Raw genomic sequence first — 15,516 nt, forward strand, 5'->3', positions numbered from 1 at the left:
TTCCTTCTCTTGCACTGCTGTTTGGGCATCTCTGCCCACAGCTTGTGAGGCTCTGAGGGTCTACCCCAGAGCATTTGGAAGGACATTAGCAACCAGCAACTGTGTTGAGGAGATTTTACTGTGAGGGTGATGGAGCAGTGGAACAGGCTGCCCAGGGAGGGTGTGGAGGCTCCTTCCTTGGAGCTCTTCAAGACCCACCTGCACACGTTCCTATGTGACCTGACCTAGGTGACCCTGCTTCTGCAGGGGGTTGGACTGGATGATCTCTAAAGGTCCCTTCCAACCCTACCATTCTGTGATTCTATATTGATCCTGTAAAGTGATGGGTGGCATTCTCACTTCTCCAGTACTGTCATGTGTGCTGGAAAATAAACAGCACCAGTCCAGGCATGAGGCAGGTTATGCAACTTATAAGCCAGTCCAGCCGAGCTGGTAAATGCATGAATCACCTCGATTTGCCCCCAGATCCCCAATATATCTGCTGCTTTTTGGGCTGATCCGAAGCTGATTGCATCAGCAGGAGCGTAACTGACATCCATGGGTGTTACACCAAACTGATTAAAGTCAGGGAAGGAAATAGGTTGGCACCCTTAATGATTGCTGCTATTTTTTACTCTCCAGGCCTTTCTGATCTTACCAGCTTAGCCCAGCCCATAAGACTTGCTTTTTTCACCAGTATTAAGAACTGCACTTCAATGTGTTTTTGAGGGGACGAGCACTCTGTGCATTAGGTAGGCAAAGCACAGGAGTTGTCTTAGCAGGAGTTCAATATCAGTTTACTTTTGGGGGAGCAGAGTGCCTTTTTGTCTCAGCTGTGTGGTAACAGAACATATGAAGCAGGTTCCTTTTCCAACTATCCAAAATGAGAGCTTGAAAAAACCCCACCATTACGATTGTTGTTTCCTTGATGGAGAGTGACTTTTATGCAGCTGCTGAGGGCTTTCTGCTGAGCAGGGACTCAGCAACCTGTCTCTTCTCTTGCTGACACCTTGCTCAGGTTACCTACCCAGTGCATAAATTTGCCCAGCTATGCAGGAAGGATAACGTGCTGAGCAGTCAGAAATGCTTCGAGTCTCAGATCAGAGGAGCTATAAGATAAATGTATTCATATAAGTGGATTTATGATGTATCTGTGCATGGCTCACTGCATTCATTGCTGCATTCATTAGCTGGGTTCTTTTTCCTTTTTAACTGAGTTGGGAGGGTAAGGCAGATAATGAGAAAAAGATCTGAATATTATAGTTTTATGAGCTGGCCATAGATACTGTAGCACAAGTCTCTGAGAAGAAACCCCATTCTAAGGGATGGATCCTCAGCTCCATGTAAGCAGGATGAATTTCTAGGTGTCCTAGGTGAAGCCTAGCAAGCAGCTGCCAAGGGTGCAGTCCACCACAAAATAGCTGAGGATCCCTCATGTGTAGTGTTTCTCCATGTGTGGGTCCCTGGGTATTGCCATCTCTGGGACACTCACAGGTTGGTGTCTCACGATATCTCCCTCCTGCCCAGGGAGGGTGTGGAGGCTCCTTCCTTGGAGGTTTTCAAAACCCACCTGGACATGTACCTGTGTGACCTGATCTAGGTGGGAGCTGCTTCTGCAGGGGGGTTGGACTGGATGAGCTCTAAAGGTCCCTTCCAACCCCTACCATTCTGTGATACTGTGAGCTGAAGGTTGTTCAGTGTGACCTCATGGGGTCAAGAAGAGGAGGCTGGAGTGAGACATGAGCACTGTCTATGACTCCCTGACAGGAGGCTGTAGTGAGGTGGGGGTCACTGTCTTAATGAGTGATAGTAGTTACTTATAGGACAAGAGGAAATGGCTTCAAGTTGCCCCAGGGGAGGTTGAGATGGGAGCTGAGGCAGAACTGTTTCCCTGAGAGGGGTGTCAGCCCCTGTGCCAGGCTGCCCAGGGAGCTGGGGGAGTGCCCAGCCCTGGAGGGATCCCAAAGCCGTGGAGCTGAGGTGCTGAGAGCCAGGGGTTAGTGATGGGCTGGGCAGAGTGAGGGGAGGGGTTGGACTCCATGATCTTAAAGGTCTTTTCCAACAAAAACAATTCTGTGATTCTATGAAATCAAATCAATGCAGATCCACAAGAAACTGTGGATGGTGGATGCTCAGGAAAGGGATTATATCAGAGCACATGTAAAGTGATTCCTCATAATTTTCACTTTGCCCTATCCCAGCAGTTTTTCTGGACTTTAAAAGGTAGAGCTGGGGCTCTTCAGCTTGGAGGAGACTGAGGAGTGACCTCTTTCATGTTTACAAATCCATCAAGGGTGGGTGTGAGTAGGATGGAGCCAGGCTGTGCTCAGTGATGGCCAATGATAAGACAAGGGGCAACAGGGACAAGCTGGAACAGAAGAGGTTCCAAAGAAACACAGGAAGAATTTGTTCTCTGTTGAGGTGAGGGAGCACTGGCAGGGGCTGCCCAGATGGGCTGTGGAGTCTCCTTCTCTGGAGACATTCCAACCCAGCTGGATGAGTCCCTGTGTGCCCTACTCTAGGTGGTGGGGCTACAAGTTCACAACATTGAACTCAGCTGCCTGAAACAGTACATCTGCTTGCTTGATGCAAACATGCCTGACAATAACTAGATGGCTCCCAATTGTAGCACCTCTTCAGGTTGAGAATGGGGATGGGAAACAGTTCTCCTTGGTTTCAAACAGTGTGAGTCCTGCTTGGGAGTTTAGTTTGGGGTTATCTGGCAGTTTGCTTCTGTATTGAGGAAAACAACTGCTTCAAAAGCCTTTTTGCATTAGAGTAATTTAATATCCACAGAGCTGATGAGCAGATAGTCCCTGCCCAGCAGAACTGACAGAGGTCTACAGGATCATCAGTGACATGGATTGAATGGATAGTGGTCAACTGCTGGCTGTGTCTTCCAAAACAAAAACACAGAGGTCTCAAATGAAAGAGGTAGAACATTTGAAGCACTAAGCACACAGCTTTTCACACTACCTGCAGCTAAGCTCTTCCTTTGAGATGATGGATGCTAACACTTGCACAGCTTGAGAAAGCAACTGGACGTGCTCACAGTAGATAAAATCCACTGAGAAGTATTAAATAAGAGGAGCTCACCTGCAAATCACTGTAGATGGGAGAAATCCTGAACAAGTATGTTCTTAACCCTTTTAATCATCTCTTTTTCATCAGTCTTCAAGATGGGGGAATGTGTATTTGGCAGTGGTTATCTGCAAGGTAAAAATGTGCCACAAGCCTCCAGACAAGGCTTTCTGGAGCTCAAAACCATCTCTTAAGTGTGACTTTATAGGCTTGTACATTGCACAGGGGGAAACCTCTACCTAAGGTGAGTTTTTCTGCCTGTATCACTGCTCTGTAAACTGCTTGGACCAGCGAATACTCACGAGCTCATGAAATGGAGAGATGGTGCAGTGGGTGTATGCTGTGGGGAGCATGCCCTGCTGTCATTACCTTGTAGGGGATTTCTTCAGCATTTGTGGTCAATTTTGATTTGCAAAGGAAGTTATTGAGGTACAAAACATCAGCAACTTGTATCCCAAGGGATGCTGAACCTTCTGCAGCCCTGAGTGTTAACTGTCCTGTCTTTGGTTGCAGGGGGATTATGTGTGGATGGACCTCAAAACTGGACGGGAGTTCGATGTCCCCATTGGAGCGGTGGTTAAACTGTGTGACTCTGGGCAGATCCAGGTTGTGGATGATGAAGGCAACGTACGTACAATGGGTTGTGATGACCCTTCATCAGCTGTGTGACCCACCTAGGCCAGGGGTCATAAGGTCATGATGACTGATTTTGTCACAGACTTCTCATATGTCCTTGGGAATCAGCTCTGCCGTGGATTTCTCCTTGTAAAGACAAGATAATGCTGTAGCACTACTTCTATGGCTGTACTGGGAGTGAAAGGTTGTGAAACTTCTTGAGAACAATGATAACAGAAGCCTCTAAGTACATTTGTGAGCAAATCCACCTCGATCTGATGTTGCTCTGCTATTATCCAGTCTTTCCTGACCTCCCACCATTACAGGATGTGCCCAAACTCTGGTTCTTCTTCAGTTTCTCACCTCTACTGCTTTAGAGTAACATCTAGATCATGAGCAGAGGGTGACCCAAGGAGGTCTCTTGTCCTTTATAATTTCTTCTTTTCTAGCCCAAGATAATTTTAAGTGTTCTCATTCCCTTCAAGGGTGATAGAAAGAGATTTGGTTCAGCAGGGTCCTTGGCTCCAATGGGTCTAGTGGCCTTTGAAGCCCTTTAGAAGTGATTGTTCTAACAAACACTCTACCAACAGAAGTGTGACTTGAGCACCCCTGTGCATTCCTCTCTCCTTTTGTAAATTACTTTTTCTGTGTTCAACAGTATTTTGTGGCAGAGGGTTAACCAGTGATGTGAAAATGTAGTTGTGTGAAGGGAAGAACAAATGTGCTACTTGTTAAATATTCCCCTGATGTGTTGGATGTCCGTGCTGCCCTGGATGATGCTCCTGCCCAGGATGGCTTGTGTCTCATGTCTCTTGATGTTTCAGTAAACCAAAAGGTGTTTTCCTCCTTCTGGTATAAATGTTTCCAATTAGTCACTGTCATGTCCCAGGAACAGAAGCTGTGGCCTGTATGCTAATGCTCTCCCACATGTGTTCTTCCACCTTGTCCTTCTGTCTGACACAGGCTGTTTCTGTCTCTCATCCCAGTGGTATCTCATTTGGTTTGTCATCTGTGCTCTCAATCTCTTCCCAGGAGCACTGGATTTCCCCACAGAACGCCAGCCACATCAAGCCCATGCACCCCACCTCCATCCATGGAGTGGAGGACATGATCCGCCTGGGAGACCTGAACGAGGCGGGGATCCTGAGGAACCTGCTGATCCGCTACCGGGAGCATCTCATCTACGTGAGTGTCACATCCACCTCTCGTTCTGCACTGCACCCCCTGCTCTCCTGAGAACCCACAGGGGGGAAACCCTGATGGGAGGGAGCATCTGGGTTTCTACCTTCACCTAGGCCCAAGTGGCAGAGGGGTTCTTGCACTGTAGAGAACACACTGCAGAGTTTATGGATGCCCCAGTGAAAGACTCCATGAGTTGGCCTATGAGCCAAGTCTGGGCCACCTCACTGTGTAGCCCCTGTGGAAGTTTTGGGGATGTGCATTAACTTTCTGCATGCACTATAACCAGTTCAACCCAGGCCCTGTGCATGCTGTAGTAATCCTAAAGCAAAAACCTTTGGCAACTGCATGCTGGGATGCAGCCCTTCTGCCTTCACCCCCTGAACCATTAACTCATTTAACCCAAGTGGGTGAAGACAACAGTTGCTGGAGGTACAGAGGGTGGAGGAAGGATGAGGAGGTGTGTGCATGACATAACTGGGAACAATGAAGTCAGCAACGCTCAGAACAGCTCTGATGGACTCAAGTTGCTCTAAGGGAGGTGTAGATTGGAAATGGGGAAGAACTTTATTCCTGAGAGAGTTGTCAGCTCCTGTCCCAGGCTGCCCAGGGAGATGGGGGAGTCCCCATCCCTGGAAGGACCCTAAAGCCATGGAGCTGAAGTGCTGAGGGTCATGAGTTAGTGATGGGCTTGGTAATGTGAGGTGAGGGGTTGGACTCAATGATCTTAAAGGTCTTTTCCAACCAAACCAATTCCATGATTTCATTATTCTAATATGTAAAAGGCTGTAGACACTACTAGATTTTATGGCCAGAGAGAATTGCAGTACAGTCAGACTTCCCAGATAGCATAAGCTAATGGACCTTATCCAGGATTTTATCTATCCAGTCTGCTCGTTCTGCTTGATGTCCAGTGCCTTTTGGTAGGATGGTTTTGGGTTAGAGCTGGGCAGTGTTGAAGAACACACTACTCTGTTACATAGTCTCTTCATTTGACAACAGCTCCCTGCCCCAAACTCTGGAAGGTGTCCATGTCTTCTTTCAGAGACAGAGTTCAGTTCTAGAGGAAGGAGGCATGGCTGCTGAAAAAATGCACCTCTGAGTTCCCAAAGCTTGGAGGAGAATAGAGACCCTCAAATCCCTCTGTCACTCAGGCACCTTATTTGTTGTGTATGATGTCTAGATACCCTGTCTTATTAGTTTAGAGAAAAAGGCATGACCAGAAAATTATTCACATGTTAGATGAACTGAGTTACCCCCTGGAGCTCTCTTCAGGGAGCCACAGCCATTTATAATGAGGAACTAGCATGAGCTAGCAGCCAAAATTCCTACTTGAGGTGGTGCCTCCATGTGCATGAAGCACCCATGACAGTCACCAGAGATTTCAGTAGAGCCAACAGAGCCAAGGCTGCCTTTCTGCTGTGCAAACATTGATGCCTGCAGGATGAGGTGATTGCATAGATCTGGAGCATAGATCTGGCTGGAGCTTGGGTATCATAGAAGAGTTTATTTTGGAAGGAGAGTCCAGATTGGAGGTCTATAATGTCCAGCCTCCTCCAGCTCAGGGCATGTCCATCTTCAAGGTTACACGTGGTACTCGTGTGTAACTAAATTTGAGCAACCTGAATTCCACCCAAGATGTACAGATAGACAATAATTTCTAGTTGATTGGCTCATCCAGGGAATGTATTTCTGCACTGAGCATTGTCCTTTTTACCTCCTGGTCATGGGCACCCTGCAGTGGTACCAAGTGGACTCCTGCAGCTCTCTCGTACTCTCTGGGAAAGCTGGGATCATGTCTGATATTGTTTTCAGTGGTGTCCATGGGCTGCTGGGGTCCTTATGTCATCAGGCAAGTGCCTGTTGCTTCACTAAGAGAACAGAGGTCTTAAGATAGGACTTAATGTGTGCAATGTTAGACTGCCTGTAAATAAACCCAGGTCCTCAGTAAAACTGCCCCACAGGCAACCAGGGAGATGGAGAACACAAGAGAGGTGTTTGGCAGCATCATACTAATGAGGGCTAATGCAAAGGGCAGCTTCTAACCCAGAGGTGAGGGTGGGAGGTGGTTTAGGCTGAAGTGACTCAGAAACCATGTGGTTTCTCTGCCTGAGTTCCTCAGGTCTGATGGTGCCAGGGCCACCTGTCCCAGAGAGGCGGCATCTCACAAAGGGGTTTGTATCACAGAGGTGCTTTGATTGCTCCACACTACTAATAGCTTTGGAGTGCCAGCCCAGGACCCTGGGCACAAGGCAGCAATTAGCAATTAGCAGCAATCTGAATGATAGTCTCAGAATGACATAGAGGCCATGGCTTAAAAGAGAGGCAGGTAAACCACCTGTGACTTGTTGGAGGCCCAGCTTGAAATCTCGTCTTTAAAGAGTGGTGGCACTAGGAGGAGTAGATTTGTGTCAAATGTGGTAAATGTTGATCTCAGTTTTGCAAAGCCAAAGTGCTCTGCAGATGCCGTGTGGGTAGGGGATACCCAGTCCTCTGAGATGGTTTTTCTCTCTGTATATAATTTACTCTGTCTTAAAGATGGTGAAGCTCAATGTGACTTTACCTTCAGTGCTTGAAAAGATTTCTGAGTCTGCTGGGATGATGAAGGGACTGGAGCATCTCCCTTCTGATGAAAGGTTGAGGGAGCTGAGGCTGTTGAGCTTGGAAAAGAGGAGACTGAGGGGTGATCTCATTCATGTTTACAAATACATCAAGGGTGTGTGTCAGGAGGATGGAGCCAGGCTGTGCTCAGTGATGGCCAATGGTAGGACAAGGGGCAACGGGGACAAGCTGGAACAGAAGAGGTTCCAAAGAAACACAAGGGAGAATTTGTTCCCTGTTGAGGTGAGGGAGCACTGGCAGGGGCTGCCCAGATGGGCTGTGGAGTCTCCTTCTCTGGAGCCATCCCAGCCCCAGCTGGATGAGTTCCTGTGTGCCCTGCTCTAGGTGCTGCTGCTCTGGCAGGGGGGTTGCACTGGATGAGCTTTCAAAGTCCCTTCCAGCCCTTAAGATCCCATGATTCTGTGTGATTCTTTCCAATAGGACTTCAGTCCCTCTTGTTTCCTTAACTTTATGGAGGGTGTAATTCTGCTCTAATGAAATACCATTTTCCTTTTTCTCCTCCCTCCCTCCCTCCCTCACCTTTTCCTCGTAAGACAAACTGCGGCGGGAGGGTGAGTATGTCTCAGCACTGTCCCCTGCCATCACTGCTATGCCTTCCACTGGATCACTTGTTTCTGTTCACCATTGTGGCATCCTCATTTTACTTTGCACCACCACTGCTGCTGCTTCAGGAATGCACTGAGGACATCATCCCCTTTTCTGCAGAGCTTGGCCTTGGTCGGGAAGTTGTGACACCTTCCCAGAGCTGGAAAGCCTCCAACTTGTTAATGTGGTTAAAGCTAGGAGTGGGGTTGGACTAGATGATCTCTAAAGGTCCCTTCCAACCCCTACCATTCTATGATTCTCTAAAATGACTTCAGTTTGAAGGAAATGAAAGCTCTACAGCTGAATGAGACAAACTTCAACAAGGTCTTGCTGCCTATGGTTTGGCTTGCATGCACTAAGAGAAACTGAGTAGCAAAGGTGTCTGGTGGGGAGTTTGGACTCCTGAGGAAGGTTAAATCTCTTTATCTTGAGACAAAAACAATACCTGCTGCTGCTCTCTAAGTGTTGCCAAAATACAGTAAGAATACAGAAGTCAGCTGTGGTGTTCTGGGGAGCAAGGGAAGGAAGCTCAGGAAGGATTTGGTTGGGGCTAATTAAAATGTAGGTCATGCAGGCAGCAATGAATTTACACTGAGATGGAGGATCCTGTGGTCAACTGTTGCCCATCACTAAAGCTTTATTTTCCCAAGAGAGGAGAGCTTTGCCTTCACCCAGCAATACAAACCAGAGAGATAATATTTCCTAGGAGGTGGCCTTTGTCCCCTCATCAGCAAAGTGGCCAAAGTTTTGCATTCCATCAGTGGTGGGAACTGGGCAAAATGTGAGTATTTATCAACTAGGAATGACCTACAAAAACAAGCAATAGTACAAGAGTTTGTGCTGACAGAGTATTTTGTGGATCACAAGGGAAGGGTCAGTGAGAGCATCCAGAAAGCATTCCTGCAACTAATGGTTAACTCCTTTAAAAGTCTCTTTAGCTGCCTTAGGGGTAGGGGTAGGGCAGAGCAGGGTGAGGGAAATGCAGGGGATTTTAGAGACCTCTGCAAAGAGTCTGTCTTTTTCAAAAGAGGCTCAAGAAAGATTAGAAATGTCCCTAAAATCAATGTGGTAATAAATTATGAAGGAGAAAATAGTCTTATGAATGTCTCACCCAGGAACAAAAGGAATCTTGGGGTTCATTGAGGATCTTGGTGACATAACCTCTTTCAGAAGTTGAGCTCACTCCTTCTCTGAGCACTAAGTTTACCTGCTCTGTCCCCATGGAAGGCTGCTCTGGGGCTTCTCTGCTCCCTTATTTCAATGCCTAAGATCCAGTCTATGTGATTTCACAGCCAAATGCTGCCCTTTGCATTTGTGACAACTTTATTCTTGAGCTCCAAGAGCTTGTTTCCTTTACTGGCACATAACCTCCTATTACAGGGAAGCCTATCGTGTTCTTTCTCAGCTGCTATTGTAAAGTCAAACCTCACCTGGGACTGAACAGAAAGTTGCTTTCTGGTGAGGCTAGAAAGTAGAGTCCCTAAGGGCTTTCAGCATCCCTACCACAGGACACAATTGCCACCTACTGGCTGCCTTTCAGGACGCCTGAGCTGGTGGGAAGTGCCAACAATTTATCATCTCACTCCATTCAAACCCTTTCCATCATCATAGAGGGATATAGGGCTTGATGGGAGAAGGTCAGCCTGGGGCTTGTGTCTCCAAGTCTCCCTTTCCACTCCTCTCAGCAGCAGTGGTAGTTATTTTGCTGCCTTTAGAAATGAGGAGCAGCTCAGGCTCGTTTCATTCATCAGCAGAGCAGGGAGACACTTTCTTCTCTGTTCACAAGCGTCCTTGCTTGTGCTGCTTTGCTGCTCTGGGACAAAGGCTTACTGTTGGTTTTAGGCCATGCAGATAAAAACCTGTAACCATTATTTTCACATTCAAATTAGTAATTGTTGTTCTTCCTGGAAAGAATATATGCAGCAGTGGGGGCTCCTTCACAGCTGGTCCCACCAGGAGAGAAAGGTGAGATGAATCTTGTAACTTTAGTTTCCAAAAGTTAACCTAGAGAAGGCAACTTGGCTCCTTTGAAGTCATGGAGTGAAAGCAGGCTTCATCTCACACTCCTTGGTTAGCCCAAGAGGAAGCCTCATTGGCATTTAGACAGCTGAAGTAGGGGAAGGAGATCCTTATTCTCTGCCTTGAGCCTGGGATGTGGACAAATCTCTTAACCTCAGAGCTGCACCTGAGAAAGATGATGAAGGTCGTGAGTCCTTTGATGAGAGGCTTGAGAGAAATGGCTTCTAGAAGGGCAGAAATGAAGAAGAAAGACACTACAAAGGAGTTTGCTGCCCAAGGTCCAGGACAGCTTTTCTCATTCAGGTGCCATGGAGAATGTGGGATGGACCAAAGGTCACTTCCATAATTTCAGAAACAACTGAGAAGGGGTATGTCAGGGCTTTGTGGCCATATCCATGTGCACAGGACAAGGTTTAAACTGCAGCATGGAGGGGGTTGGTTAGGCAAAGGTGGTAGAGAAGAAGGTAGTGCAGAAGGAGGCTTAGCAGCTCAGTTGGGAGCTTATGAAAACAGGTTGGATAGACATCTGTCAGGAGTGATTTGGATCCAACTGGTCCTGCAAATAAGTATGTGTGGATTATGTGCTGGCTCTGGGGATATCTTTGCAAATACAAACTTGTCTTGAAATTCTGAATCTTAACTGAGGTGCATCCAAACTAGGAGTTGAGGCTTGGATCCATGCTGTCCATGAGTATGAACTGATTTAGGTAGTCTGGGCCTTCTGTTCCAATTTTGCCCCAGGCTCCACCCTGCAAGCATCTTTGACTTGAGCATCATTTTTCATCCAGCTTTTCAAAAGCCTTTATTTTTCTGGCCTCCACGCTCCATCCAAGCTGCCAGATCCTCTCAGCTACATCTCACTGTCCCCCTAAAACCTTCATGTGCTTCTCCTCCAGACATACACTGGGTCCATACTGGTGGCAGTAAACCCCTACCAGCTCCTACCCATCTACTCACCTGAGCAGATTCGCCTGTACACCAACAAAAAGATTGGTGAGATGCCACCACACATCTTTGCCATTGCTGACAACTGCTACTTCAACATGCAGCGCAACAACAAGGACCAGTGTTGTATCATAAGGTGAGTTGGTGGATAGCCAAAAGGTCCATATCCTGGAAGAGGGTGCTGAGCACCTGCAGTGTGGTTGCTAGGGAATAGGTTATCAAATGGAATCAGAAATTGGAATGACCTGTTAGATCCTCCATCCATGTATCCCCATCCTAGTAAAGATGCTTTATCAATCCTTTGGTACTTATCCTACAGCCCAGTAGAGCTCATATTCATCTTTAACCTACCCTTTCCAATTTAAACCCAATCAGCCATCACAAAGGTCTGTACATTCTGCAGAAGAAAGGGCCAGAGACAAGCTTGTTCATGGGGAATGAACCGTATTTGTTTCCCTCGGTGCTCTAACCCATCAGGTTTTGAACCTTCAGACAATCTTTGTGCTTTCAGGACACCCTCTTTCCAAGGCATGCCTACCCTAAGTTTCAACATGACTCTGGAGCATGCCATGCCCAGTATTTCAGATATGTGGGACTGAAAAGGCCATGCAGTCATGATTACTCTGCAGGGCTGTAAAAGCATCATATGGGGCCCAGAGGAGACTCAAAGCCAGGTGTGATGCAGTATGCCCTGAGAAGTGAGGCAATTAGGCCATGAGGCCAGGGCTGGTGACTGAACACCAGGAAGGTCCATTTCAATCACTTATATTGGCTGCTCCATATATCAGACAGGCCATAGGCTCACAACAAGGGGTTTCTGCCCAGCTCTTCTTGTGCCTTCACAAGTTATCTTCTGATGGAGAGGAAGCTTTGAGGAGTAACTCTTGCTTTCTGCCCTGTGATCTTCTCTCCAAAGACAAGCCTTGGGGACCTGTGAAAGTGTTTGCCACTAAAAGGCTGACTTATACAGTCTGCCTTACAGAGCATTTTGGCAGCTCAAGACTAGTGATTAAGATGCCCCATAGGACCAGCTGGCCCCTGGACCACAGGCTCATGGTCTGGTGGTCATACCTGGAACAGCACCATCTGAATGTCCTTCATGACCTTCTTAGTGCTGATTGAATGATGACATTTGCTGGAGAGACCCAATCCCAAGTAATTGCTTGGGCCAAATGGACTCTAAAGCAAATCTAGACCTTGGCTGAAAGCTGTCTGGTGCTGTGTCCTACCCTGTGTCCTACAAACAGTCCTTGAGATGCTGGAAACTCACCCTTAGTGGCCTGTACTAAGAGGAGAGGCACAAAGCCAGCAGTCCATTTGGAGACAGAGAAGGGGACACTGGCAGGGTGCAGCAGGGCTTTCACTGACCTCGGTTCCTCTTGTCCTTGCAGCGGTGAATCCGGAGCAGGGAAGACAGAGAGCACAAAACTGATTCTGCAGTTCCTGGCAGCCATCAGTGGTCAGCACTCCTGGATTGAGCAGCAGGTCCTGGAGGCAAATCCCATTCTGGAAGGTGAGGCCAATACCAACGAAGGCAAATTCTTTCTGGAAAAAATCCAAACCCAGATTCAACAGCCAAATGTAAATGACTTTTGTTGCATTTTGGGGTTCAAAAAGTGATGAAATTGTAAAAAGAATCTGAAGCAATGATGTAAATGTCTGTTAAACAGCCCATTCTGTTTCCTTCCCCCTGATTTGAGCTCTCACATTTTCCATTAATATTTTTGACAACAAATGTTGAAAGTGAGACATTTCATCTGATCAAAGGAGTGATTCCATTGTTCTGTTTAGAGTCAAAGTATCATGGAATGATGGGGATGGGAAGGGCACTGCAGAGCTCATCCAGCCCAACCCCCTGCTCCAGCAAGGGGCACAGGAACGTGCCCAGCTGGTGTTGGAAACCTCCTGAGAAGGAGCCTCCACACCCTCCCTGGGCAGCCTGGGCCAGGGCTCCCTCACCTCAGCACCAAAGGAGTTTTTACTCATGTTTCAGTGGAGCTACCTGTGTTCCAGCTAATGTCCCTTACCCCTTGTCACTAGGGACAACAGAAAAAAGACTGGCCCTGTCCTCTTGACAAACACTTTTTAAATACTTGTGAGTGTTGCTGAGGTGCCCCTGAGCTCAGGCTTCTCTTCTCCAGGCCAAACAGCCCCAGGGCTGCAGCCTTTCCTCCTCACACACATGTTCCATCCCCTCAGCACCTTGGCAGCCCTGCACTGGCCTCTCTGCAGCACTTCCCTGTCTGTCTTGGGCAGGGGATCCCAGAACTGGACACAGGACTCCAGATGTGGCCTCACCAGATGTGGCAGAGCAGAGGGGCAGCACAACTTCCCTGGCCCTGCTGCCCACACTCTCTTCATGCCCCCAGGCTGCCATTGGCTTCTTGCCCACCAGCCCACGCTGCTGCTCATGGGCAGTTGCTGCCCCCCAGCAGTGCCAGGTCCCTGTCCCAGAGCTGCTCTCCAGCAGCTCACCCCCAGCCTGTGCTGCTGCAGGGGTTGTTCCTCCCCAGCTGCAGGACTCTGCCCTTGCCCTTGGGGAACCTCAGCACCTTCCTCTGTGCCCAACTCTCAGCCTGCCCACAGCTCACTCACTGGCAGCTCAGCCTCTGGGCAATCAGCCAGTGCTCCCAGTTTGGTGCCAGCAGGGAACTTGCTGAGGGTCCCTCTGTGCCCTCACCCGGGTGGTTGATGAAGATGTTGAACAGGACTGGCCCCAGAACCCATCCCTGTGCAACTCCACTGGCCACAGGCCTCCAACTCCACTCTGTCCCATTGATCCCCACCCTCTGGGCTCTGTCATTCAGCCCCTTCTCCAGCCATGAAAAATGTTCTTCCAGTTAAATCAATATGATTTTTTCCCTTCTAAAATTCAAAACCAGAAATCTGACCTTTACCTGATTCTCTGTGTAGTCTAAGATTTCAAAAATGCTGACCAACAAACACAACCTCTTTTGAGAACTCTCACCACCTCTTCCAGTGCTGGCATTATGGCACCAATAACTTGCAAACACTGCATTCAACTATCTCATTATTTTGGTTGTTTTATTTAACCATAACTGCAAAAACCCTTTTCCCACTCTTTGCTGGTTTTTTGCTGGAGATTAATTAGGCCAGAGTTTCAAACACCTTGTGCTGGCAACACACAATAGCAAACCACACCATTGCCTTCCAAGGTCAGTGAACGGCAGCAAAACGCAGAAGAAGGAAGAAAGACAGTTCAAGAAAGAACCAGATAATGGAAATTGGCTGGTGGGCTTAATGAGTTCATTGGCAAGCTGTTACTGTGATCAGCCCCATTGTTTTAATTGGATGTCTGTAAGTGAAACAGGTGATCTGATTCCATGGCCCCAACATAATGCCAGATGAGCCTTTTACACTTATGCAGAAATATCACATTTTCCTTAAAGAATGGTCCTACTTTTACCTTTCCCTGCCCTGACAGAGAGCAGTGTTTTGCTTGGTAAATGGCTCCCTAGGAATCAACAGAAATGTGAACATTCTAACTGCTTTCCATGCATAATGTTTGCAGAGCAGGCAAGTCCCTGGCTGAGCTTTCCCTCTCTGTGTTCTATTGGAGCTTCCTTCAGTTGTGCCACGATGATGCAACGAGGATCTTAGGGCATCTCAGGCTGCCTGATCACTGGCATTGTAAAGCATCGTGGTGCATGGGATGGTTGTGAACATGTACTTCACCACTGCTGGGACTGAGGGAAGGAGGGAAATCTGTATTGCAAATGCATCTCTCACCTGCCAGCAATCCTGGAGCATAAATTCCAGGGTGTGCTGGCCAGGGCCACTTATAGCAGTGGTCCATATCCACACACAGGAGGGACATGGGCACCTTTTTCTCCACATAGACTGTTTGCAGGAGGGAGTCTCCCACTGGAGGCTGGTTTAGTCCCTCTATGTTTTCCTAAAGGATGAGCTCTATCCCTCTCAGTCACCAAATCACTCACCAGCACCTCTGTCATTTCCTGCACAGCATCACCTCTCACATTGCAGCATCCTTCTGCCAGCCTTGCTCAACCCTCTTGTATTTCATCAGCTGCTGCCACAATCCTGCTGTCCTAGCCCTTCTTCCTGGATAAGGTCACTCTGTTCCTGTGCCTCCTTCTCTGCTCTCCTCTCTGTATTTCTGAGGACTGTCAGCTGCAATGTGTCCTGCTTCCCCACACTGAGAGGAATTTGAGCCAAACAAACAAGGGGAAGGCTTTGGGGCTGCCTTTTACCTTCTCAGCCTCGTGCTTCTGAGCATGTTTTTTGCCCATGAGACCAGATCCACCATCCTCCATGTGTCAGCTCCTCTCTGACTCGCTGCAATTCTTCCCCTGCAGCTTTTGGGAACGCAAAGACCATCCGTAACGACAACTCCAGCCGATTTGGGAAGTACATTGACATCCACTTCAACAAAAGGGGAGCCATTGAGGGGGCAAAGATTGAGCAGTACCTGCTGGAGAAGTCCCGGGTGTGCAGGCAGGTAAGGCAATG

At 48.0% G+C, this 15,516-nt stretch overlaps 1 protein-coding gene across 2 annotated transcripts in view; it reads left to right on the forward strand.

The window, feature by feature from the left end:
- Positions 1 to 15,516, forward strand: part of MYO7A (myosin VIIA) — a 121,164-nt gene that overhangs the window by 43,992 nt on the left and 61,656 nt on the right. For both annotated transcript variants that reach the window (XM_062020336.1, XM_062020337.1), the window contains 6 exons: positions 3,574 to 3,687; positions 4,708 to 4,860; positions 8,010 to 8,027; positions 10,977 to 11,161; positions 12,417 to 12,538; positions 15,363 to 15,505. In XM_062020336.1, the coding sequence (XP_061876320.1) occupies positions 3,574 to 3,687; positions 4,708 to 4,860; positions 8,010 to 8,027; positions 10,977 to 11,161; positions 12,417 to 12,538; positions 15,363 to 15,505 (735 nt within the window). Of the gene's footprint in view, positions 1 to 3,573; positions 3,688 to 4,707; positions 4,861 to 8,009; positions 8,028 to 10,976; positions 11,162 to 12,416; positions 12,539 to 15,362; positions 15,506 to 15,516 lie in introns of those variants that run through there.

Source organism: Colius striatus, chromosome 1 (genome assembly GCF_028858725.1).
Source record: "Colius striatus isolate bColStr4 chromosome 1, bColStr4.1.hap1, whole genome shotgun sequence".
Classification (NCBI taxonomy): Eukaryota; Metazoa; Chordata; class Aves; order Coliiformes; family Coliidae; genus Colius; species Colius striatus.